Below are 23,932 nucleotides of genomic sequence, written 5' to 3'. Positions count from 1 at the left end.
TTTGTGTGGCATTGGGATTTACGAAACGTTCGCTGTGGAGCAAATTATACGGATGTTAAGCTAAGTTAGCCATCCACATTGCTAAACAAGTAACCATCGTCACCTGGATGATTCTGCTTCTGGAAGCTCTCTGATGCCGCTCATCTTCCGTTGTGGTAGGTGTCTTCAAGCTTATCGGTCAAGCCCGAGGCTTTAATCACGAGCTTGATGACTGTATAATCAATATATTGTAAGCCGTCATATCAAACTCTCCATTCGGTAGGTGATAGCACTATACCGAGAATTTGGAGGGCTGTAAACCAGTGTTCGTATTTTAGTCGATACTGGATGATCCATTGATTTCAAGCCCTGAGATATCATGCCTTTGCGAATGGCGTTCGGCCCTCGGCAGGCTTTAAGTTAGTCTCAGCCGCCATTTAGCTTATTCTGAAACGCATAAGCGCAAATGCGTGGAGCCTTTGGTGCAGATTGCTGGGAAAACTGCTGGATGGAGGGGCCAAGTTGTTTCTACATCTCAGCTAGCCCCCCTTTTTATGGGCCGCCTACTCTCCTATTTATGAAACGTTTTGGCGCTTTAATATGTTTCCAACATAAAGGTGGCGCCAAGTGCGATCGTTTTGCTTAAATAGGAAATCTGCGGCTGCCAAAAAGATCTGTCAGGTCTATTAGGCCGAGCTAGCATCACGAGATACTCGATTGAGAAGTTTCACTCCCGATATATATCAATGCTGTCGCGATTTCGATGTGTAATCAAGGCTACGCAGGTGTCACTTAATAGCTTGGCGACAGTTTAATCATTACAGTAACCCTATATATGACACTTTAACCCGGTTTGTCGTGCATACAGGCCATCAACCATCCGTAGACTACTCTTTCGATTTGGAAATACGGAATACAGAACGCAGCATTCAAAAATACTAATTCGTACTCAGCCATAATTGAATACATATATATTGCGTTAATTAAATCCTCAGTGATGACAAGGATTCGGAGACCAAGCTTTTGAAACATGGTGTCCACTTTTGGAGTACCGTCAACCAACAGCTTGCCATCCACAAGTGGTAATCGGCTTGAAACGGATATGAAATGCTAGGGAAACAGTGGTAGATAATATTTAGCTCTAGAGAGGAATTATTGTAGTCCGTATGATGCGAGATGCGAGCTGCGTAGCCGTTATGCCACCAAAGCTAATAAAGTATAGTAATACGGTACGCCATTCTTCACAACTACACGCAGGGCTTCATCCTATTATATAGCATCAGGGGTAGCATATCGACTTCTTAGGCGTATACCAATATAGAGAACTTAAAGTGAATTGTAAAGAATATTCTAGCGAGCGCCGATCGAGATTCGGATTTGGTAAAAGGGGTGTAGGCGAGTTTTGGTACAGCTAGGCTAGCCTCCCGACAAGGATGAGAATATCCTTGGCTGGTCTGTCAGGTGTACGATAAACGAGTTCGTATTGTGACAATAAGAATTCCAGCCGCAGTAGGGGAATAGCCAGGCTTTCAGTAAGTTCTGGCTAATATATGAAAATATTCAGCTTCTACTCCATCGGGGTACCGACCCAGTAAGAGGCAAGCACAGAGCTTTATATTATAATAGTAAAATTCTTAGGATACCCAGTTGTGAGAATGCATTTGCTACCTTTATTTATTTGAGCGTATAGTGTCAATCCTAACATATCTTCTAGGGCTGCATTCTTGTGGATAAAGTGGAAGATGCGTGTTTAGAGCACACACTTGGATCGACTGCTTGTCAGCATTAACGTCATCTCATTGTCGGTGGCATCTCGGTGATGTAAGTTTTGAGTATTTGGCTGATATCTATACTCAAACAATCGAAATCTCGGCGGTGGCAGTGATGCAATATATTCGACGCCTGTGTTGCACGAATGCTTGAGGGTGCAGTTAACTCATTTTAATATGTTAACAGTAGCATACGGAAACTACGTGCTTCCTAGTGTACTCACTGGGCGCTCTAAGAAAATGTCTACGTTATATAAAAGGGAGCTGGTTAGATTCTATTTGGTCTAAGATAAATCTGAGATGCGATGATCCCAAAGTTAAATGACTAGAGGGCTTAAGAGCCCTCGTTCAGCATTTGGGCGCTACGATCCTAGAGAGCCAAAAAGGGTGATATTTCTCATGAGAATCCAACTGCCCTAGTTTTCAGATTATAATAGTAATCCGAGTATCCGGACCAATTACACAGTTTTCATACGCGTGAATTTGTGGCTGGGGGATACAAGAAATAATAATGCTCAGATTAGTATATCAGAAAAAAAAACGATACATATCATGGAAGATTAGTAAATTGAGTGGTTGATTATGAGGTTAATCATACAGCTAAGTTGATCTATAATCATCGCTTTCTGAATACTTTTTTTTTGCATGTATTATCGCTTCTACTCAAAACTATGATGATGAATGTGTTATGAATACTATTTCGAATCGTATGAACCAGAGACTGGGTCTTCGGAGATACTTGCCTAGCCCACTATTTAAGCTACCACAAAGCCGAAACTTGGCACGTGGGGCGACATCGTGGCTTACTGACAGCTGCCAAGCCGTCGTCCTGTAATATGACCAGGGGAAAACAATTAGAAGCACCTGGAGTCATGTACGGGGGGCTCTTTTAGAGAACCAGAAGAGGGAGCTGCAGAAAAGGGAAAGGGTGGGTATAAAGGCACGGCACAATATGGATTATAGTGGATTCAGAGGAGAGATATAGGGGCTTCTATAAGTCCTCTGTCTCTAGTGGTATCATTAAATATACCCCATATTACAGAGGCCGAGTTGCGAAAATAGTCGACATGCGATGTCCGCCGCCATGTTGATCTTTTCATGATGTAACGTAGTGGCTATGACATATATTGGTGGGCGAGACTGAGCTGCTGTTTATTAGATATCTCATGTCTGTCCATTCTTGATCCCATTCATTCTAAAATATACAATATACACGCATCTTTTAAATAATTAATGCCATTGTATCTGTCTATGACCACGATGCTAAACTAACTAATCTTTCTGCATAGAATCATACCTACTTCGGCGATCAGATCAAGCCACCTCTCTTGGTCATATCTCTCCTTCTCTTCAACCTTCTTTCCAAATACCTCCCATACTTCAATGAACTTGTGATTACTCTCCTCCGTAGTACCAATATCTTTGAGAGCCTTCATCATATAGTCGTGCTGTTTCAAAAGCTGGAAATCCCGTCGCGCCTTTTGTTTTTCCTGATCGGTCGACAGCAACAGCCGTACCTGAACGCAATATAATACTAGACCTGCAAGACCTGCAGCCAAAGCCGTTGCGATAGACGAACCACTGACCTCTCTCGACGAAGAATCATCAGTTCGGAGCCCATCCATTTCAACCTTGGTGCCCGGGAATGTAAAGTTGATGTTTCCCAGATTGCCGACCCAAGGATCGGCCATGCCTGAGGATGTCGCCGCTCCAATGGTAAAAATCTTCTTAGTTGCTTTAGAGGGATAAGTTTCACTGCTCTTAGCTCCCTTGTCGCTCGCTGAACAGAAAAGGAGAATGTTTTCGTTCGCCGCCGTTCCTATGGCCAAGTCAAGGAGACGCCTCTCTTCCTCATCTTCGGGAGGATCGATGGTCCAAGACATCGAAATGATGTGAACCTTCTTTCTCACGGCCGCCATAATCGCCTAATAATAATTAGTCTCTCATAAACAAAATAGTAGACGCAGTAGGGGCATAATTTGACTTACCTGCGCGGCACTCTTGGCCGTTATCTGTCGACTGCCCTCTTCTGAAGCATGATCCTCTAGCCTCAAAACATAAAATTGCGCCCGAGGGCACAGTAGGTGAATTTGCTTCGCCATGATGGTTCCGTGTCCTGTACTAGACACATAGTAAGGATCATTGAGATTATGCTCCTCATCACGCGTGCAGAACGTTCTCCCTCCGATGAAGCTAAACTCGAGATCTTTGACGTCTACTCCGTCATCAATAAGAGCAATTTTAATTGGCTCTTCAATGGTCTCCTCGACTTTTCCGCGCTCGTAGTAGCGTTCTGCATCAAAGAGCAGTCGTCGGAAGTCCTTCATACACTGGATCCACTCGTGTTTAGTTGTATGCTCGGCTTGATCTCCAGCCATAAGCGCGTTGATATCCATCTGTTCCCTCTGTATAATCGGCCACTCCTTTAGGACATTGACTTCGGGGCATAATTTCTTCATACGGTCACAGAAGTCTTCAACATTCTGTTTAGTTCGTTGACTCGTTTCAAGGCCCTATTTTCAGAAATTGTCGTGTTAGTAAAGATTATGCTCCCTTCTTCGATTTAGTTATGCGACCATACCTGTTGGATGTGTAGATGAACGGTTTTCAATTGGCTTAATCTCTTCAAGCCGCCCTCTTCGCTCCATCCTCTAAGTACTGCGTTATTACCGCTCCAGTATAAGTTAACTTCGCGTGCTTTGGATGCCACTCTGTATATGACTTCTGAGCACAAGTCCGTCCTCTTCCAATCCCAAATTTCCACGTCCATGAACTTCAATGCATCTTCAATAGCCTCATCGCTGTGAGCAGGCATCGTTGAGTCGTCAATTATGACCTTGAGAACGGTCTTAACACCTTTCTTTCTCAAGCGATCGAAGATGTAGCACAAGTCTCTCCGACCATCTCCATCTTGTTTCGAGGAACGCCCAGATCCTCGAGCTCGCTTGCTATTTGCTGCGTTCGCATTCACCTCTACACTGAGTCTCGGAATAGCGACGTATTGAAGAATGTCTTCGAACTTGAGCTTCGATAACAAATTCTCAAGCCCAGTCTGGGTAATGTTCGCGTGTCCTGACAAGTCGAAATATAGTTCCAAGTCTGTGAGGTTGCAGTTAGCCTCAACTTGCTCCCAACTCAAAAGCTTTCGCTTAACTGGAAATTATCATTTCTTACCTGAAGTTGTATTACGTCCGTACAAGATTTCCATAGCTGCATTATAGCTGCGGGAGCGAAGATAGTGTAATTTCAGAAGGCGCTCTACGTCTTTAAGAACTGTATCATCAACCTTGGGTTTATGGCCGCTGTCAGTAACCGATCTTGCGTCTGCGGCCTGTTTTACTGATGTTTCGGGTACATGTAGCGCTAGCTTCCTCATATCCTCTTTATTCACAAGCGGTGATGCTGAACCTGCCACTGGCGAGCTCACGTTCATTGCAGGCTGCGCTCGCCCTCCATACTTATTACGGGAGTCGGTCTGAACGGTCGGTCGCTTATCTGGACGGCTGCTTGGATCCGAACCTTGCCCACTAGGATTTGAAGGTCCTCCAGGTCCGCTGGATTCTTGTGATCTTAGTGCTAAATCTCGGGTTTGCGCAGAATTATCGATTTCAACGCCATCGGGGCGAACGCGACTGCTGCCTTTTTCGCGCTCTTTCTCCTCTTTTAACTTCTTCTTTTCCTTATCTTTCTCCTTGGCTTGGGCTTTCCTGACATTTTCTTTGTGATGAAGATACGGCGACAGTCCGTTGTCGTTAAAGTCGCCACTCTCATTATGCTGCACAACGATGTCGCTTTTGGCAATAATCTTCTGTATAATATCCAACTGTTCCTTTTTACATTTTTTATACTCCACGGCAAGATGAAGCGGCGTGTTCCCATCTCCATCTTTGGCTGCCAAAGTCTCAGGATTTGATTTTTCGATGAGGAGATCTAAAAACTTGACTCTTTTATCAATTCCAATGTGAAGGCAGTTCATTTTATCTTTGTCGTTGCTGGTGATGGCCAAGATGGAACTGATATTCGGATGAGAATCACACATCCACTGCACCATCTTTTCCTTCTTCGCCTCGATGGCTAGGAACAGAGGCGTATGGCCTGATCGATCTAGAGAGCTAAGAATATCATTTTCGTGTTCCACTAGATGCTTGATGAGTGGTTCCATTTTGCTGTCTAGCTTTGGTAACTCTTTCTTGTCCATTGCTGCCATGATGTGCAAAGCTGTCGGCTGGCGTAAGTCGCCTGTATTAGAGGCCAAGGTGTTGCCATCGCCAGCTTTAAATGCCTTCAATTGGCTGCTGTTGGTGAGATCTTTATCTCCATCTTTGATTGCTTTTAAGACCCTTTCAAGAAGATCTTTGACAGATATTTTGCCATTTCGGGTATCTGTTTCTCCATCTTCTTCGTCACTGTCGGATTCATCTTCGCTCGATTCATCGCCAGCTTTCGACTCTGCCTTCTCAACTTCTTCGCCCACAGCTAGGGAACCAGTCTCCCTCTCCTCATCGTCAATTAGTGGACTCATGGCTGGAACGTTATGGTTGGTTTGATAGTAGAAAGTTTGAAACAACAAAGTTGCTAAGACTTATTTGCAAAACTACATGAGCTTTCCCATGCCCCGGCTTGGTCTTGGCGTGGTCTTCAGCCGCGATTACCACCATGTCTCGCCCCCAGTCGCGTGGCCCCCTCTTCTGCCGCCTCATAGCAACCAGGATATACCTACTGGAATAAGCAGGAACTGCAAGGCGAACATTGCTACTCCACATGACCATTTGGGGCTACCAAAAACAAACACAAAGTAGACTCAACGTACTTGTATGTCGTATGTTCCCAAAATAGTAGTTTCCCTGCATTTCCAACGGCAGAATCAAACACTACTTAGCAAGCTAGCGAAACTACCAGAAAGAGCTCCGAGCGTACTTGCGTGAATTTCTGCCTTGACGTTGCAAACTGCCGTTACTCGACATGCCTAGCGAAACATGACAAGAAACCATTGCAGGGATTCTCAGTCAATTTCGCCCTCTACAGTTTGAATAGCAACAATTTGTACGGATCAATAGACTAATCACGATGCCCCTGTTTAGCTGTCCATTTTTTCCGGGCTTGGTTTTTGGCTGATTGGCCACAGTGGCATCCCGTGGACGACAATCCGCCGTGCTAGTATTCGCGCCCTGCGGGCGACAGCCCAAGCAGGAAATTCCTGGCGAAATAGTCTGTGCCCGTACAATCTAGACTTGGTATGACATGGCGAATCAAGGCAGCGATCTTCATTCTCTGCCTGCGTTTAGCTTGTCAGCTCAAAGTCTTGGCACTAGTAGCATCCCAGCTAAACTTGATGGATATATGGGGACAGCTGTATAGTAATCTTTGGTTAATCATGCGTTGCTGGTTACCGAACACTATGCCTAGTACTGGAGGAGCCTCATCCTTTGTCTATAGCATTCCCGATTTTACCCAAGCTGTCCAGCCATTCTGCCGAATATCAATATGCTCGCTCGCCATCAGCCATTACTAAGCTTCCTCTTTCTTCTTTAACTTCTTGTCGAAAATTATATCTGTAAACTCGTCCAAGTCGATAGAACCCAAGTTCTCTGTATCGTATTTTCGTAGCTTATTAGTGGAAGGCATCTCAGGGTCGAACAAAACTGGGTCATCCGGAGGGGTTGAGCCAAACAATCGACCCATTTCAGACTTCCAATCCGCTTCCACCTTGATCCTCACTTTACATTGAAACTTGTTATCATCGAATCCGCGGTTGAGCAAGATGGCGCAGCGCAAGAAGCTTGGTACACCTGATTTGAGCATGACATTCTCGTGGAGGACCCAGCTCGCACCAACGCCTTTGCCGTAATCGTCGCTGAAGATGTGCCCCGTGACTCTGGCGTCGTCGCTCGCTGTATAGCTCACAGTCTTCTCCCACTTAAGGGTCCCGCCAGCATTTGCGCCTAATTCACTCACGCCTGCGTTCATTTCGGCTCCATGAGTTACCGACTCCTCTTGAGTCGAAGGTAGTAAAGTCACACGCCCCGAAGGCGCAATAGCCTGAACTTGAGGCGCGGGAACTCCAGGAACAACATTGGCAAATTCGAATTCTAGCGAGGCAGACACAATTCGTCGTGATCTTCGAGTTGTGTCAAGGTAAAAGTCGTAGACAACAAGCGTCCCGCTTTCTCCCATCTCTTCTGACAGGACTCCATGGATGACATCTCGTGATTTGCAGCGAACTTCAATAATGCCTCGGCGTTCCGTCACTGTTTGTCTCTGGTACGGTGCAGAGGGGTCATTGCGAGTATGATAGCCGCTACCACGCTCGCCCGTTTTGTTCAACCCGATGCTCACGGAAGTGTCTTCGAGATCCGAGTCGGGATCTGAGTCGATGAAAGTGTCCACTGTTTCCTCATCTGGAAATTGGTCGTCGTTGATATCGCGGTCCATGGTTGATCTGGCTAATTGCAGCGTAATACTTTTTATAGATTAACAAGCTGTTCCCTGGTTTAGTCAAGGGCGTTATAAAACATATGTCGGAGAAGGGTTTATAGTAGAAGGGAAGTATTAGCACTGCCACGAACTCGATCGCTCAAGTGCCCCTTCTTGTTAAGAGTTAGGGCTGCAAGACATAGTTACTGCTGGCATATGTACGTGCGGCTGCATCACGAGGTTGTAGTCAATACATAGTAAGTGCCGCGAATTTAGCATCGTCCCACCATCTTTGTCTACATGTACTTATCCACTCCCGTCGCATGTGCCTAATATGTACCTACATGTATGACCTGCGGGGTGATTTCGGAGAGTTCGTCGGTCTATCAGCCCTACTCTTTGATCCTTACTTGTGTGGAACAGCTCCTAAATATTGTTGTTGGTTGATTAGTTGACAATAATCAGCGTGTGAGGTTTTGCATATAACTCCCTACTTCAGCTTGTTTGTACATGGTAGAGCTACTTGATCTCATGATTGTCACTAAAGAGGCTATCGATGCAACTCGACTTTCTCTCCTCGCCAAAGCTTGTTCTATTGGCTCGTCTATTCCCCTGGCCCGAGTTCGAAACGAGCAGGGTTTAGGTCCTGTTATTTAGCGCCAACTCTTCGTTCCTTCGCATGGAACGGCCCGGCTAAGGCTACAGTGCGCAGAAACGATGCGGCTCTGTCGCGCAACAAAGTGCACAGCCCCTCTTGTCGAGAAGGAGGTTGATGCCTATCTTGGTGCTGGATGCATGCAGCATCAGGTAACATTAAAGCTCATCTAATCAATGGGAGGAACCAACCTCTAAGCCCCGTATTCCTTATGCATGTCAGATCTTCGGGAGGGTACCTCCGTGGTACTTGCGGCCACTTGACCTGGGTCGATTTACAGCTCCACCACTTCAGCTCTGCTCACATTTCGGAGGTGTTGTCTGATTCTCTGGAGGGGAAGCCCAGCGTCATAGGACCCCACGGTCAAACCATTCAGTAAAATATTTTCATCTTTGTCCAAGCTGGCCTAGCTGGATTATGCTTCTGTGAGAGGCCGCTTGATCGTCGAATAATAAGGGCTTGCTATATTTGGGGTGGATATCTCGTTGTATCACTCTATTGCGGTGCACTAGAACAACAATTTGATTCATATCGGTGAGCCCTCTAAACCACGCATTGTTTTGCTGTAATTTTCTTTTTGTTATGAACCCCATGGTTTCGTTTGCAATTTATAGTGGCATAAAACAAGTATCGGCATGCTGATCGTTCGCGTACAGAGATATTTACTTTCATCGTATACGCTTAATTTGCCTATTCAGGTGCACAAGCTAGCACCAAACGGCTGCCTTTCAGGCTTGTGTATATAATACAAGCAGCCTTGGCTCTTTATGCTTAATACCTAGGGTATTTGAACTGTTCTTGTCAAACTGAAAATGTCAGATTCGGATTCTTCATCTGCCTCTAGCGCATCCGATTCACCGAGGGGCGGTTCGCCAGAGCCTGAGTTGGCGCCCACGGCAGACCAAGAGCAAACCACGCAGGCAGCTGCTGATGACGGAAATCAGGATGAATCAACTCCTGATGAGAATTCAACTGCAACTCCAGAGACTGAGGCGAATCCACCGGTGGAGGAAGAGCCAGATCCAGAGGCCGAACCCCTCCATGTTACATGGAAAGGTGAGGGGGGCTCTGACTCTTCCGATACAGCTGTAGAGTAAGTGCATACCCACGTCCAAATAAGAGATTCAAACGTCTAATTTGCAACCATCACCTCAGCTTCGTAGTAATTCATGGCGTCTATGGAGGGTGGGAAAACGAATCCCAGGCAGGACCCGGCTCTGGTAGCAGTGAATGGGTCGCAAACTATGCTGAATCACTCGATACGCCATCTAGGATTCTCCGTTTTGAGTACGAGCCGCTTCAGTTATTTTGTGGTAGAAAAAGCCGCCAGGCCATTCATAACTGCGCTCTGAAGCTATTGCGAGCACTTGCTGCCAGGAGAAGAAATGAAAGTCAGGTTTGTGAACAAAAATACGGTGCCAAATGAATATATGTGGTTAATCTGACCAAAATAATTTTTAGAAGCGGCTGATTATTTTTGTTGCGCATGATATTGGAGGTCTCATAGTTAAAGATGTGCGTTTGAGTTTAGCCATCTCAATTTGTAAAACCCGATTGCTAAATCTCTCAATTTCTAGGCTTTGTCTACGGCGGCAGCTGGTATAACTTCCTGGGCAGATATTGTGGAAATGAGTCGTATTCTGGTATGGTCATGTATCATTTTATGGGATACTCCGAACACTCTGTTCCTAACTTGTCGCAGGTTTTTCTCGGCTCTCCTCACCGAAGTGTTGACCACTTTGATATGGAAGACAGACTTTCTCGCTTTCTTTTTGGTGCGTTTGATTCCGAAATTGCAGGAATTCGACCTTCTGCTTCTGCAATTTCTGGGTTTGCAGCAGCTGTTATGGAGATCAACGGTCTATTTGTTGAGTCGAAAATTCTTCTACGCAGCCGGGCTGTTAGTGTCCATCATCAAGAAGGAGATTCATCAAAGATAAACAAGGTAAGATTTGAAGGTACAAATGAATCAGCATGGAATGGTGTGCTCTGACAGCTACTCAAAGGCATTTGACATTTACAGCGCGACACTTGGTATACCAATGGAGAAACGAATCCCCGAACCAAGCGACAGCGGTGACGACTACTCCTCTCTTACTAAATGTCTTGGAGATCTACTAAAGAGTGAGATTATCTAACCTTTTTATTCCCGTAAAGATAACTAATGTTGAAATCTTCAGCATTCAATACAACAGTAACCGCAGACCAGCTTCGTTACGAAAGGACAATTTTGACTCTTGCTTCACCCATCTTCCCTCTACAGAGCAGCAAACGTGACAATGGATTTGTTGAAAACTCCCAACAAATCAAATCGTGGCTTAAACACCATGGTCCCCAAATGCTCTATCTTCATGGCACAAAACACGTTCGCGAAACAGCGGAGCAGCTTTTCTACGTCATGGAAGAGCATGCTGCCAAAAGCGCAACTACAATCGTCCTCTACTTTTCTTTTGATAGATACGATGTCAGGTGTGACTCTCTTAGAGACATGCTCGCCACTTTTCTGGCCCAGATTATGTGTTTCTACCCTGCTAGCGGAGACCGTATTAGAAGCACTTTTGCTCGTCTTGAGCAAGAACGTGGATGGACAGAGGCAGATCTGATTTATTTATTCGAGCGCTTCAGATTTACTGACCAGGTGGACCATGTCATGTTTGTTATAAATCACTTCGATGAGTGCACAAAGGGCTCTCGAAAACAGTTCCTCGACAACTTCGCATACCTTTCACAGGCGAGTGAGAATTCATGGAAAGTCGTCGTCACAAGTCATAAACCAGGTGCCCTTTCAGAAGAACTTTCTGGGCCTTGGTGTGTCAATCTAGATCTTGATTCGTCTGAGGAAGTTTTGACCAGCGTCGCCGATACTGATTCCAAAGACGACACAGTACGGCTACTTACGGCACGGCCAGAGCTTCACTTTGAGCCTCGTATCATTGAAGACCAGCTGCAGCACATTGACAAATTTGATCCTCTATCCAAACATATCATTTGGGAACAAGCGGCTGTGAGAGAAAACTGGCCACATAAAACTTCGATTGAAGACTTACTTAAGCCGTTGACACTCGACCCTGGTGCAACGGTGAACGATGATCAAAACCTGGAACAGCTGCTGGCTTGGGTCCTCGGAAATGCCCCTGAACCAGCGATTCTACGACAGCTCCTAACGTGGCTCCTCTACGCTGTACGACCACTCACTATCTGGGAACTCGCAACAGTGGTCTACCTTGATTCTGATCCTGACGAGGGTCATGCCTCTCCCGATTCGGCAGCGATAGAAAGCCTTATTTCCAAAATCAAAGTGTGGCTCGCCGGCATTGTTGTAATACAACACAATGAAGTCAAATTTTGGCATCCACGACTACGAAATATTCTCATGGGCAGTGGTGCAGGCGGTGAGAAATCCGCTAATTCTCGATTCTTATGGAACGAAATCAAGGAAACCGCTCACTTGGACATTGTTAATTTCTGTTTAAGATACCTTTCTCAGCCAACTGTAAGAGAATATATCAACAAAATTTTCTCCGCCACAGATGCAGAAACTTTCGAGTCACCTACTTTTGCAGACCGAGGAAATTTATGCTCTTACGCTCTCCAAGCCTGGACGCACCATTACTTACTTAGCTCCCCTAAGCCCGATCTATCCAAGTTTATTTCCCAGTCATCGGATTCTGAATTGGCAAGTAACTGGGCAAAGGGCTATTGGGCACTCTCAAATCCAATCACTAGGAGTACGACCTGTTTGGACTCTCTATTCCCAATTTTCGCAAGCTTGGGTCTAAATGATGTAATTGAAGCGCGAGATGACGCAGATATACGCCGAGGCTTGCTTGAAGCTGCCACAAAAGGCCAATCGGAAGTTGTTCTAGCACTGATGAAGAAAATTGACTTGCCAGAATCCACTCTTATGGACATCATTTTGGCCGCTGCGGCATATGGGAATGAAGAAATGATGTTGGATATGCTTGATCGCATCATTTCAAACAATCCAAAGCCTGATGTCGCTACCTGGTCGCCTGTGCTACTTCATCGAGCAGCGTGGATTGGCTTTGATCGGTTTGCAGACCGAATACTTGACCTTGGATATTCTCCAGACATTGAAGGTAGCTGGTATTCTATCATTAAAGCCTCTCCACTCTCTCAAGCAGCTCGCAATTTCCATGTCGGTATGGTCCGAACCCTCATTAAGCACAATGCGGATATGACCTCTCGCCATCTATTCGATAGAGTTGCCATCCATCATGTGGCCGGGCAAGGCCATGCTGAGATCGCCAAAATCTTGGCTGAAGAAGGAAAAACCGAAGTAGAAATTACGGATGAGGACAATAAGACAACTCTCTATTTTGGCTGCTTATGGGGACATCATCATGTCGTTGAAGTACTATTAGGGATGGGAGCAGATCCCAATATGGGTATCAAGCCTGATGATACTCCACAAAGCTGGTCACCGCTTCTAGTGGCTGTTGATGACGGCTATGAGAAATGCGTGAAGCTTCTACTTGACAAGAAGGCCAACCCAAATCTTCCTGGACCTTCAATGTGGGGCACTGCTCTGCGATATGCTGCTGTGAAAGGCCATCTGAACATTTGTCAGATGTTGGTTGACAGCGGCGCAGATCCTAATAGCCATTTAATCTCACCTCCAATCCTCACTCAGATGATTACTGAGTACGAGGCGAGCGAGAATCAGCTTGAAATCTTCGACTTCCTTCTTTCAAACAATGCTGATGCGAACGCAAAAGATTCCGATGGCACGCCTGTGCTGATTCATGCCAGTAGAAACGATCAGTGCATGGAATTTGTCCAGAAGCTTTTAGATCATGGCGCAGATGTCAACCTCTTAAATTCAAGCGACCAGTCCGCATTGTATTTTTCCGCATTGGACAAGAAAGAAGATCTTACCAAGCTACTGATAGAGAAAGGGGCAAAAGTCAACGAAGTTAGCTCAATCACCATTACTCCTTTGTACTTTGCCGTCCCTGATTCCGATATGGTTCGTATACTGGTCGAAAACGGCGCTGATCCAAACATTGGAAAGAACGCAGGATTCACATCTCTTATGCATGCAGCTTGGTTCAGCTACGATGAATCAATGGAACTTCTCTTGGACCACGGTGCGTCTCTGGAAGAAGTTTATGACGGCGATGATGAGAACCAGAGAGGATGGACAGCTCTATCATGCGCTGCATCTCATGCCTCCAAGGATACAATTCGAATTCTTGCTGAACATGGAGCCGATTTTAAACATGTATCAGAAAAAGGGTTGCCTATCTTGCACATGGCTGCTCAAGAAGAAGATGCACTCTCTGTTCTTATGGAGTATCCTTCTAGGATTGATGTGAACCAACTCGACCAGGACGGAAAGTCAGCTCTTCATTATACCAATATATCGATGCATAATGTGAAACTACTAGTCAATGCTGGTATAAATCTAAATATCCAGGAAAAAACAAGGGGTGATACACCTATTTCTCTGGCAGCATACACGGGAAGTCTGGAGCGTGTCAAATATTTTATCAAACACGGCGCCAATATTCACCTCGGCTCACCATGTGATGGCGCTGCTATCCACCAGGCATGCCGATTAAGTCACATGGATGTTTTAAAATTCCTCGTTGAGAATGGAGCCAATGTTGATCATGTCTCCAACTACGGCTCTTGTGGAACCCCTTTGCAAGCAGCATGCTTGCAATTCGCAACTGGTGAAGACCGAACGGTAGATGAGGTGGTCGAATACCTTCTTGATCGTGGAGCAGATGTGAATGTAGAAGGCGGCTTCGTTGGTTCTGCTCTCCATGCAGCGGCGTATGCAGCAACGCCGAAAACAATCAAGACACTCTTGGATAAAGGAGCAAAAATTGATATAAAGGATTCAATGAATCGAATGCCTATACATGCCGCGGCACTCAATGGTATCGAAAATTTGAAGGCGATCCTCGAAGCAGGGGGGGACATCAATGCTCGAGATAACAATGGACGGACCGCATTACACTGGGCAGCACAGCCTGGAAGAGTGCAGGCCGTGGAAAAGCTCATATCACTCTTACCTAATAAAGAGGCTATCGACGAGCTAGATATTGACGGCTGGACACCGCTATGCTGGGCTGCTCGCGGCACAGATTGTTGGTTATCTGAAGAACACGCCAGCGAACCAGAAGAGCATATTAAAACGATCAAACTCTTACTCGAGAATGGGGCCAGCCGTTCTGTTCAAGCCTCAGTTGGTAAGGAGAAGTGGACGCCACTGAAGATAGCTAGATTTACTGGGCAGCCAGAAGAAGTGATTGAGCTATTGAAGCATGGTATCGTTTCTGAAGATGAAAAAGACAAGGATGAAGAGGACAAGGATGAAAAGAAGACGCCAGAAGAAGAATCTGAAGAAGACAAATCCAAAAAAGGAGTCTTTAGCTCAGCAACATGCGATAGCTGCAGAAGTGTAAGTACTTTTCATTCTAACGAGCAGCCCTTTTCGCATTTTGCTAACATAACGATTCAGCGTATTTACGGCTTTACCTATCATTGTACAGAATGTGTTGATTTCGACATATGTTGGAAATGCTATACTCATAAAGAGTTGGTTCATTTCTTGGATCATACGTTTGAAGAAAAAGGTCCAGAGTTTGAAGATTCACCAGATGATGAGGCGCAAGATGATGCATCGTCAGATTCGTCAGATTCAACAGATTCGGACTCAGATTGAGTTGTCAGCACACAGCTACAAGATGTTATTAGTTAGAGCACTGCTCGAATTAGATTTAGATATAATGAATGAAACGTTTACGCGAAGCGTGCACTCAGTGCTAGAAGGAATGGAAGAAACATAGTTTTATTCTTGTTAATAACCCCACCGCCTTCTACGACTTTCTTATAGTAGCTAACAGAAGTAAGCGACGCAATACATTGTGCTTAAAAGACTGAGGAAACATGCGACATAAACAAAGAAAAATATGGCAAACTTTAGTATGCAGCCACTAGTTGAGCCAAGGAAATCTCTGTCCTATCTTCAGCCACTTAAAACAATCCCAAGCCAGACTTCCCAGCCTCTTCTTATATGATTTTACAATATTCTTCCGTAGCACAACTATGTGCCCTTGCCTCCAGTGCAATGGAACACAAACATCAGCCCAAGAGATTCTCATAACTAACCTAGGCGTTTACAACAACAGAGACCGGAATGCCATGCGTCCTGGTTTCATGAGTCGTAGTAGGAGCTGAGATGAGGTTGTTACGTGAGGTGTCGTTGTTCCACGAGATGTATTTGTCTAAGGCGTCGAAGTAGGTGCATTGGTTGATGTCGTCGTAGGAGAGGTAGTTGGTCTTGTCTCGTGTGTCGAGGTAGATGCATGGGTTGATGTGGTCGTGGGAGAGGTAGTTGATCTTGTCTCGTGTGTCGAGGTAGATCCGTTCGAGGTAGTTGTTTCATGCGTTGAAGTAGACCCACGCGCTGAAGTCGTGTGTGAGGAAGTCGGCTTTGACGTGGAAGTCTCATGTGTTGAGGTAGACTTCTGTGATGCAGATGTATTCGTGCCATGAGATGTGCCTGTTGTGTGCGTTGAAGTAGATCTGTGCGATGTATTTGTTCCATGAGAAGTGGTCGAGGTAGATCTATGAGATACACTTATCTCATGTGTTGAAGTGGAACTTTGTGATGTGGTTGTGTGAGGGGAAGTTGACTTTGATGTATTAGTCCCATGAGTGGAGGTAGATCTATGTGATGTATTTGTCTCATGCGTAGAAGTAGATCCATGCGATGCATTTGTCTCGTGTGTTGAGGTAGGCTTATGCGTCGAAGTTGTTGAAGTAGACCTATGCGATGTATTTGTCTGATGTGTTGAGGTAGATGTGTGCGATGTACCTGTTGCATGCGTTGAAGTGGACTTGTGCGTTGTACCCGTTGCATGCGTTGAAGTAGATCTATTCGTCTCGTGTGTTGAAGAGGATCTATGAGTTGAAGTAGATCTATTCGATGTACCTGTTGTATGTGTTGAAGTAGACCTGTGTGATGTATTTGTCCCATGTGTTGAAGTAGATCCGTGAGATGTAGTTGTATGCGGGGAAGTTGACCTTGATGTTCCATGAGTTGATGTAGATCTTTGGGATGTAGTAGTACCGTGAGAAATATTCGTTTTACGGGATGTACTAGTTTCGTGGGATGAACTGTGACTGTGTGAAGTTGTCCCGTGAGTTGTGGTCAGTTTCGACGTAGTACTCTTATGGGAAGTAGTAGTCTCGTGATGGGAGCTGGTATGAGACGTGCCAGTACTATGCGACGTAACATGTGTCGATGTTCGCTTAGAGGTAGAGGTCTCATGAGTGCCAGTCGATCTGTGAGAGCTAGTTGTTGAATGAGAGCCGGTCCCAGAGTGCGATGTACTGTGCGATGATGTCGTCCTGTGAGACGTAGTTGTTCCATGAGATGAAGTTGGCTTTGGTGAACTGGATCCATGGGATGAGGTAGGGCGATGCGAAGTAGTCGATCCATGAGAATGAGAGGTACTAATTTCATGGAAGTGGGAAGTAGATGATCCTTTTGAAGTACTCCTGTGAGATGAGGAAGTTCCGTGCGACGATAACGTCCCATGCGATAACGTGGTTCTCCGAGATGTAGATCCATGCGATGTGAAAGCTCCATGAGTTGACATAGATTTATGAGATGTACTGGTTCTATGAGAAGTTGACGGCTTTCCTGACGAATGTCCATGGGATGATATGGATTTAGACGAGATGGTATGATGTGAAGATGTTGGCCTCCCAGAAGTGGTCGGCTTCGACGAATGAGTCTCGTGCGAAGAAGTTAGCCTGTTTGATGTATGAAGCTTCGATCACGAGGTAGGCTTCACTTCGTAAGTTGTATAAGCAGGCACCTTGATGATGACTGTACCAGGTCGAGTTCCATATCCCGGTATTGTGTACGTCTCCGTCTTGGTTCCAGTCCAATAAATCGTCTCTGTAATATATTTCACGGGATTTTTTATAACGACTGTACCACAATCGTCTCCTTTCGGGGGCACAGTATATGTGACTGTTTTGCTGCCGCCCCAAGGAAAAGTTTTAGTGACATATCCACTATAGGGCGTCTTGACAACAACAACAACGCCAGGCTCGCCTCTGTGAGGGGGGACCGTGAAAGTAGTAGCAGTACTTCCGGCCCAGGGGGCCGTTTTGGTAGCGTACCAAGACTCATAACAGGGAGTCTTTACGATGACAGTGCTTGGCCCTTTGCCATGAGCAGGGACTGTCACCGTCTCAGTCGTAGTTTCCCACCAAGGCATGGTGGTGGTGATGCAGTCCGGGTTCCATCCTGGGATCTTTACAATCTTAGTGGTAGGTCCTCTTCCAGAAGGAGGAATTGTAATCGTCTCAATCTTTTTGCCATCCCAAGGCTTAGTAGTGGTTACACACTCTCCTTCTGGGATGGGAACTCCAGGCGTCACATAAGCTGGAACTCCTGAGCACTCCGTCGTAGTCCTATGTGATACGTCAGTTACATCGTATGAAGTTATAGTTAACAGCAATATGGCTAAGACTCACTGTGTATACGTGGTGGAAGTAGTTTTACCACAACAGACATATTCCGCTGGATGGTATATCACAATCTCCGCGGGATCATGGCACTCAGCTTTGTTGGCATTGGCAAGCTGCAGTAAGAAGCCTACACCCAAAACGGCTACAGACCGAACCCCAAGCCAGCTCTTCATTCTCAACGATCCTATTGGTAACAGATGGTCCTGCAAAAGAATGACACAAGTTAAAGTAATGTTGCTTGATTTGAGTAAACAGGGCGGATTATCACTGTCTATTTAATATTCGACGAGCCTGGCTCCAATCTCAGATACGCACCTCTAATCACCATTGAGTCGCATTGGATTGCTTTCAAAACGTCATGTGAACTTATTCGTTCCGTTCGCGTCAGGAAGATCTTCCTATGCGCTGAGTATCGAAGCTTGCTTCATTAGCTTGTATATATGTGGAATGCTGCCCTGACGCTTGTCAAGAAGTCTGGCAACAAAATATCTGATCGACACATTCTTCAAAACATGCATACAAAAGCTATCTTTGGCGCTATTTCATATTAGAAAGTAGTACTTTGTTGGTAGACTGTGGAGTGGCATTGTAGGAGATTTGTGATATTATGATCCGTGCCGAAATCTGCCTCTTGCTACCAACGATGATGGTCCAATTACAGAATTTTATCCCGTTGCAATAGTTCATACTGAATTTACAATTAAAAAATCAGTATCATGTACATTGGATGGCTGAAATAAGGAGTCTAGAGCTGTCTGTTCCATTGAGCAAGGCGAGTGAGACGAGACTCCACCTTCCCTCAAGCCAACAAGTGTTGGGCCTAATATAAGACCATAGGCTAAGCTAGTATGACTAGTCCCAGGCTCATATCTCACCAAAACAAGATAGTGTGCAGATTTTATGTAAATATACTACTGTTCCTGATAACTCCCTTTTGACGATCTTCCATAGGATGCTGTTAGTTCGTGCACTACACAATTCTCCGAAATGAGGCATTCTGGACGATGGCGCCGGCAAAGGAAATGCTATACCATGGGATTAGTGTAGCATACCAACTATACTAAATTGTAAATTCCAAGTGATCATATCTAGTATACTATTTACTTTTAACGAATGACTACCGTGGACCAAATATGTTCGCGTTCGTGGGCTTTTGGAAAGATGCGATACATGGGTGGCTAAAGTGCTGAATTACGCTATCTCAGGAACACAAGGCGATCCATAAACGGAATGTATTTAGTCAAAAGCAAAAAAAAAAAAAAATAGAAGCATTTTCGATGTTCTCCCGTGTAAGCGAGGAGAAAGAGAGAGCGTATGCACAGAATATCACAAGTAATTAGGAATCAATCTTTATCGTAAAACGAACAAGTGTGAGATTTATAGTCAACCGTGCGTAGTATATGGCCACTTTCAAATGCGTGGGAGTGAATCGACGACTACCTCTGCTTCGAAGCAGGTGCAATTCTCCCTAGTTAAAACTACTATATTGATGCCAGTAATAATAGTTACTACCCTATAATTCTTTTGAAATAAGCATTATATAAATGAAGATGTAAATTTCTGTAATAAAGATTTATTTAATATCGCTACGAGTATATGCTGTTAATTTGTAAAAGTATCATTTCGTCTGGGACAACTTGCTCTGATACACGATCTAGTTTTTAGCCTGGTGAAGCCGCTGCTGAAATTCCATAATCTTCTGAAGCACCTCAGGGGTTAACATGGGATTAGGAAGACTTTCAGATAGCCCTTCGATTCCAACCTTTAAGAAATTAGGCTCTTCCGAAATCTGCTTGCCCAGAACAGCCTTTACTTCGTCAACATCCCAGTTACCCCAGACAAATCGGCCATGCAGATGTTCGGCTTCTCGGCTAGCTGCCCAAACTGCAAACTGGCCTGGAAGATTTTCTGTAAATTCAGAGTTAATATGAAGGTTTTTCGAGAATAAATATAGATATAGGGCCATACCATTATCAAAAGGAATTCCCATATCCTCGCTTGCACCAGAGTTGCGAGCCATGTCCGTGAGAACGCCACCAGGATGAAAGCTTACGATCTGCATGTCCTTGACATCAGTGTCTTTGGCAATCTGCTGAACCAAGAGTGTAGCGGCATTCTTGGTCATGCCATATGTAGGGCGTTCTGGAGCCATTGACTGCCACATATATCCGGCAATAGTCGAGATGTACACCAAGAACTATATACAAATTAGCTTCTCGATGATTTATTACGGTGCAAAAAGAGAAATAGACCAACCTTGCGAGAGCTTGCACCTTGTTTGTCAATCTGCTTGTGAAATCGCTCCGTAAAATCCAACGTAGAGCGTACATTAGCTTCATAATCCGCCCAAACATTGCGAAGGCCATTCTTAAGAATGGGAGTTGCTTTTCCACCCGCCGCCGCGTTGAGGACCAAGACATCAACGAAGATTCCATTGCTCTGGAGATCCTCCCAGAACTTTTCGGTAGACTCAAGGCTTGCAATGTCACAGACTTTGCCCTCAACCGCAGTGGATGATCCAAAGCTGTCTGCTTCTTTAGACAGCTTCTCGGCGGCAGACTTTACAACGTCTTGACGGCGGCCCAAAATTATGACATGTTTGGCGGAAGCTTGGATGAAGCCACGAGCAATGGCAAATCCAATTCCACTGTTACCTCCAGTAACTACAATAGTTTTGCCAGCCTGGCTGAGCTCTGGGCGTGAGGGAGAGATGGCCGCATAGGGGCCTCGGTGGTACTGCTTCAGGGATGGGAGACTCATGGCTACTGAAAAAATATTGCTGCTAAAATTTTGGTTCGGTAGTAGTGCTGGTTGCTGTATGATAGTCGTGATTGCTGTTGAAGATTTTGAGAAATATTGTCGTTTCTTGTCTGCTTCTTATACTCGACCTACTCCTCGATTTCTCCATACAAGACCGCCACGCCCAGGACTAAAACACCCACAACAAGCGACCTTTCGCTCTTTGCTCTCCATCTTCTTGGTCCGCAAGTCGAAGTCCGCCTCGAAACAGCGGAGTTCATAATCAAGAAAACGGCGTTATTAATATAAAAAACCTTAAGGACCTCAACTGTCACCCATAGTTGCCCTTTTCGTGGCTTCCGATGTGGCGCTTATAAAATGCGTGACCGGCGGCGGGTTTTCCGTCCGCGGTGGAAAATCTCCCGCCGGTGTTGCCTATAAAAACCCATGGCAGCCCCGAGACCCGGCTCCGCCTAGCGGAAGATTGCCCACCGAGATGCGCGGGATATGACAAATTTCGGACCCCGATCTCAGGAGAATAAGAGGGCCAACGGGTAGGAAATCTTGAATCTCATATCCAAAGTCTTCAGTACCGATCCGCCGTCATGTCGGGTTTTCTCCCGCAGAAGCGCCTAGCCTGTATCCCCTGCACTAAAGCGAAGCGCGCATGTAGCAAACAGACGCCTTCGTGCCGGCGCTGTCTTGAGAAGAGCGTCAGCTGTCGCTATCCAGCTCCGCGTATCACACCGCCGTATGATCTAGTCTTTGCAGAAAATGGCGCCGTGTCGGCGGTCCCAGCGTCAACGAGCGAGAGGAGCCTACTTCTGAGTCCACCGTCTCAAGTTGGTGAGGAGCAGCAGCAGCATCAACAGCAGCAACAACAGCAACAGATCCACATCGAGTCCCACCATCCAGTAACGGCGGAGGCTCTGCGGAATCCATGGTTTCTATCATCTTCATCGTGGACCATAGACCATAATACGGGGGCTATCCCTTCCCAAATCTCGTTTAGTGACGAGGCCCTCACATACTTTATCGGCCAGCTTCACACCTGGTTAAAGCAATGGACTAGTGAAGGCCAATGTCCCTTTATCCACCCCCAGCTCTGGAGGATACATCTGCCAGAGTGCATAGAAGATGCGTTCGCTTCCCTTGCAGCTTACCACTCCAAGACTCCCGCAACCGAAAAGATGATTATGCGCATTATTGAGAGCCGCGTCAACAAACTAGTTGGGATCCAGACTCCCGGTGCCGATGGAGATTTTGGGGTCATTATGCTTGACCTTGCGTGTCATCTTGCAAGGACTCAAGCTCTCTTAATGTACAAAATCATTCGCCTATTCGACGGCGACATTCGCGCCCGCGCCCAAGCCGAAAAGCACATCGATACTCTCTCTCTTTGGGCTCGACAGCTGTGGCAGAGCGCCAACCTTGCCCTATCTCCAGATCATGCCGACGATGTTGGGAATAGCAAAGGGCCAGTTGACACGCAGCTGCGGACAGATGGCTCCATTACGTCTACATGGCAGTCATGGATATTCTCCGAGTCCATCCGTCGTACGTACCTGGCCGCGACTCTAACAGAGGCCGTGTACTTGACTCTAAAGCAGAGCTGGGCTCCTTGCCCTGGAGGTATCATGTTCACAGGTGGTGCGGGCCTATGGGAGGCGTCATCGCCGTTTGCTTGGTTCAATCAGTTTCAAAATAATCCCATCAATAGTGTGCGCTGCATAGATGGGATTCAACTGTTTGCCAACGCCAAGCCGTCAGACGTGGATGAATTTTGCCACGCCACACTTATTGTATCATATGGACTTGAGAGGTTTGAGAGGTGGCGTAACGAGAGCATATAAATGAGTCTTATTTTGTGTTTCCGGATATCCTCACTAAATGTATAGTTAATTTGTTTTACAGGTAGCCATTATTTCGCAGTTCATGCCATTCATGGAAAACCAAGATAGGTTAAGAATATATATTTTCGCAATCAGTGCCTTGAAGCTTACCATATAGTATATCTTATACCATGTGAAATGGGCATAATAGCTTTGTATTCACCTCGTTCTCAACTACTCAATTGAGTGCCGATTAATGCTTTAACGAATCGGTAGCGCACGATTGACTGCATAATTTTATCCTCAAATATTTGCTCGAGCAGCTTGTCGAGACTAGCCAGTGGATTCTCTTCTTTTTAAACTGAGTTTGACATCTGATATCGACTCTTTTGTCTTTCAAGGACTAGCAAAAAAACAACATTTATGAGCATGTGATGAACGACTCTCGCCGCAGCAAGTCTTCTACTCCTCGCTTTACAACATTCTACGAAAAAAAAAAAAAAAAATTACTCTTGTTCCAGTTTGGGCAAAGTGCGCACATATAAGTCTCATACCGCTGGATTTATTTCGAGAATATTGTAGTTCTCATCAGTCAAGCTCGCTCAAGTATTGCATACCCAATCCGTACGTCAAGATCACGAAATAGCTGCACAGCATTGGTTGGGCAAATTAGTGCTTCGTATTCGCGACTCCACAGATTCGCTTGTCTCCTTGCATGTGACGGCAGCAAGACTAAATAGTAACCATAACTTACGCTGCTTGGGGAATCGCGCGCCGCCGAAAGGGCCAATCGCAAGCTTGCAAAGGGCTCCCTCCCGCAGCCTATCCTTGAACTAAATTGGAGTTCGCGATAGGGATCTCCATGCTAAGAAATTCGGGATCGAGGCCCTTGCCGTGCTGAACCAAACACGCGCATAGACAAAAACAAGTGAAATTTTAGCACTGCCGGTTAGTGCTGTATTGAAGAGGGGAAGATGGAAAAACAAAAGATGTACAGATCGCCAACAAAAGGTAGCAAATTG

At 45.6% G+C, this 23,932-nt stretch overlaps 7 protein-coding genes across 7 annotated transcripts; 2 read left to right on the top strand and 5 right to left on the bottom strand.

The window, feature by feature from the left end:
• Nucleotides 1-3,016: 3,016 nt before the first annotated feature.
• Nucleotides 3,017-6,270, bottom strand: GGI43DRAFT_380509 (uncharacterized protein; the record flags this gene model as incomplete). The annotated part of the gene is made up of 4 exons (XM_083202995.1): nucleotides 3,017-3,673; nucleotides 3,737-4,261; nucleotides 4,330-4,847; nucleotides 4,923-6,270. 4 exons carry the CDS (start codon nucleotides 6,268-6,270, stop codon nucleotides 3,017-3,019), a joined length of 3,048 nt encoding a protein of 1,015 aa, XP_083064153.1.
• Nucleotides 6,271-6,763: 493 nt separating this feature from the next.
• Nucleotides 6,764-8,461, bottom strand: GGI43DRAFT_248886 (uncharacterized protein). The gene has a single exon (XM_083200790.1). It carries the CDS (start codon nucleotides 8,178-8,180, stop codon nucleotides 7,257-7,259), a length of 924 nt encoding a protein of 307 aa, XP_083064152.1. The 5' UTR covers nucleotides 8,181-8,461; the 3' UTR covers nucleotides 6,764-7,256.
• A 558-nt stretch (nucleotides 8,462-9,019) lies between these two features.
• GGI43DRAFT_396344 (ankyrin repeat-containing domain protein) lies at nucleotides 9,020-15,731 on the top strand. Its single transcript, XM_083204948.1, has 9 exons — nucleotides 9,020-9,351; nucleotides 9,474-9,910; nucleotides 9,973-10,213; nucleotides 10,279-10,332; nucleotides 10,395-10,460; nucleotides 10,520-10,762; nucleotides 10,824-10,941; nucleotides 10,998-15,250; nucleotides 15,311-15,731. The coding sequence occupies exons 2-9, from the start codon at nucleotides 9,630-9,632 to the stop codon at nucleotides 15,512-15,514; spliced, it is 5,460 nt and encodes a 1,819-aa protein (XP_083064151.1). The 5' UTR covers nucleotides 9,020-9,351; nucleotides 9,474-9,629; the 3' UTR covers nucleotides 15,515-15,731.
• A 308-nt stretch (nucleotides 15,732-16,039) lies between these two features.
• Nucleotides 16,040-16,591, bottom strand: GGI43DRAFT_396343 (uncharacterized protein; the record flags this gene model as incomplete). Its single annotated transcript, XM_083204947.1, has 2 exons — nucleotides 16,040-16,215; nucleotides 16,571-16,591. A coding segment is annotated over one exon (176 nt), but the record flags the coding sequence as incomplete, so codon positions are not given.
• Nucleotides 16,592-17,636: 1,045 nt separating this feature from the next.
• GGI43DRAFT_380506 (uncharacterized protein) lies at nucleotides 17,637-18,512 on the bottom strand (the record flags this gene model as incomplete). Its single annotated transcript, XM_083202994.1, has 2 exons — nucleotides 17,637-18,282; nucleotides 18,346-18,512. The coding sequence occupies 2 exons, from the start codon at nucleotides 18,510-18,512 to the stop codon at nucleotides 17,637-17,639; spliced, it is 813 nt and encodes a 270-aa protein (XP_083064149.1).
• A 1,413-nt stretch (nucleotides 18,513-19,925) lies between these two features.
• On the bottom strand, nucleotides 19,926-21,391 carry GGI43DRAFT_248811 (SDR family oxidoreductase). Its single transcript, XM_083200789.1, has 3 exons — nucleotides 20,596-21,391; nucleotides 20,308-20,536; nucleotides 19,926-20,247 (listed from the first exon to the last, which is right to left on the bottom strand). The coding sequence occupies exons 1-3, from the start codon at nucleotides 21,097-21,099 to the stop codon at nucleotides 19,994-19,996; spliced, it is 987 nt and encodes a 328-aa protein (XP_083064148.1). The 5' UTR covers nucleotides 21,100-21,391; the 3' UTR covers nucleotides 19,926-19,993.
• GGI43DRAFT_248806 (Zn(II)2Cys6 transcription factor domain-containing protein) lies at nucleotides 21,392-23,091 on the top strand. Its single transcript, XM_083200788.1, has one exon. It carries the CDS (start codon nucleotides 21,684-21,686, stop codon nucleotides 22,929-22,931), a length of 1,248 nt encoding a protein of 415 aa, XP_083064147.1. The 5' UTR covers nucleotides 21,392-21,683; the 3' UTR covers nucleotides 22,932-23,091.
• Nucleotides 23,092-23,932: the final 841 nt, after the last annotated feature.

This window comes from Trichoderma evansii (assembly GCF_050947405.1).
Source record: "Trichoderma evansii strain SZMC 28006 chromosome Unknown GGI43scaffold_3, whole genome shotgun sequence".
In the NCBI taxonomy this organism is placed as follows: Eukaryota; Fungi; Ascomycota; class Sordariomycetes; order Hypocreales; family Hypocreaceae; genus Trichoderma; species Trichoderma evansii.
This window is presented reverse-complemented; position numbering and strand designations above follow the sequence as displayed.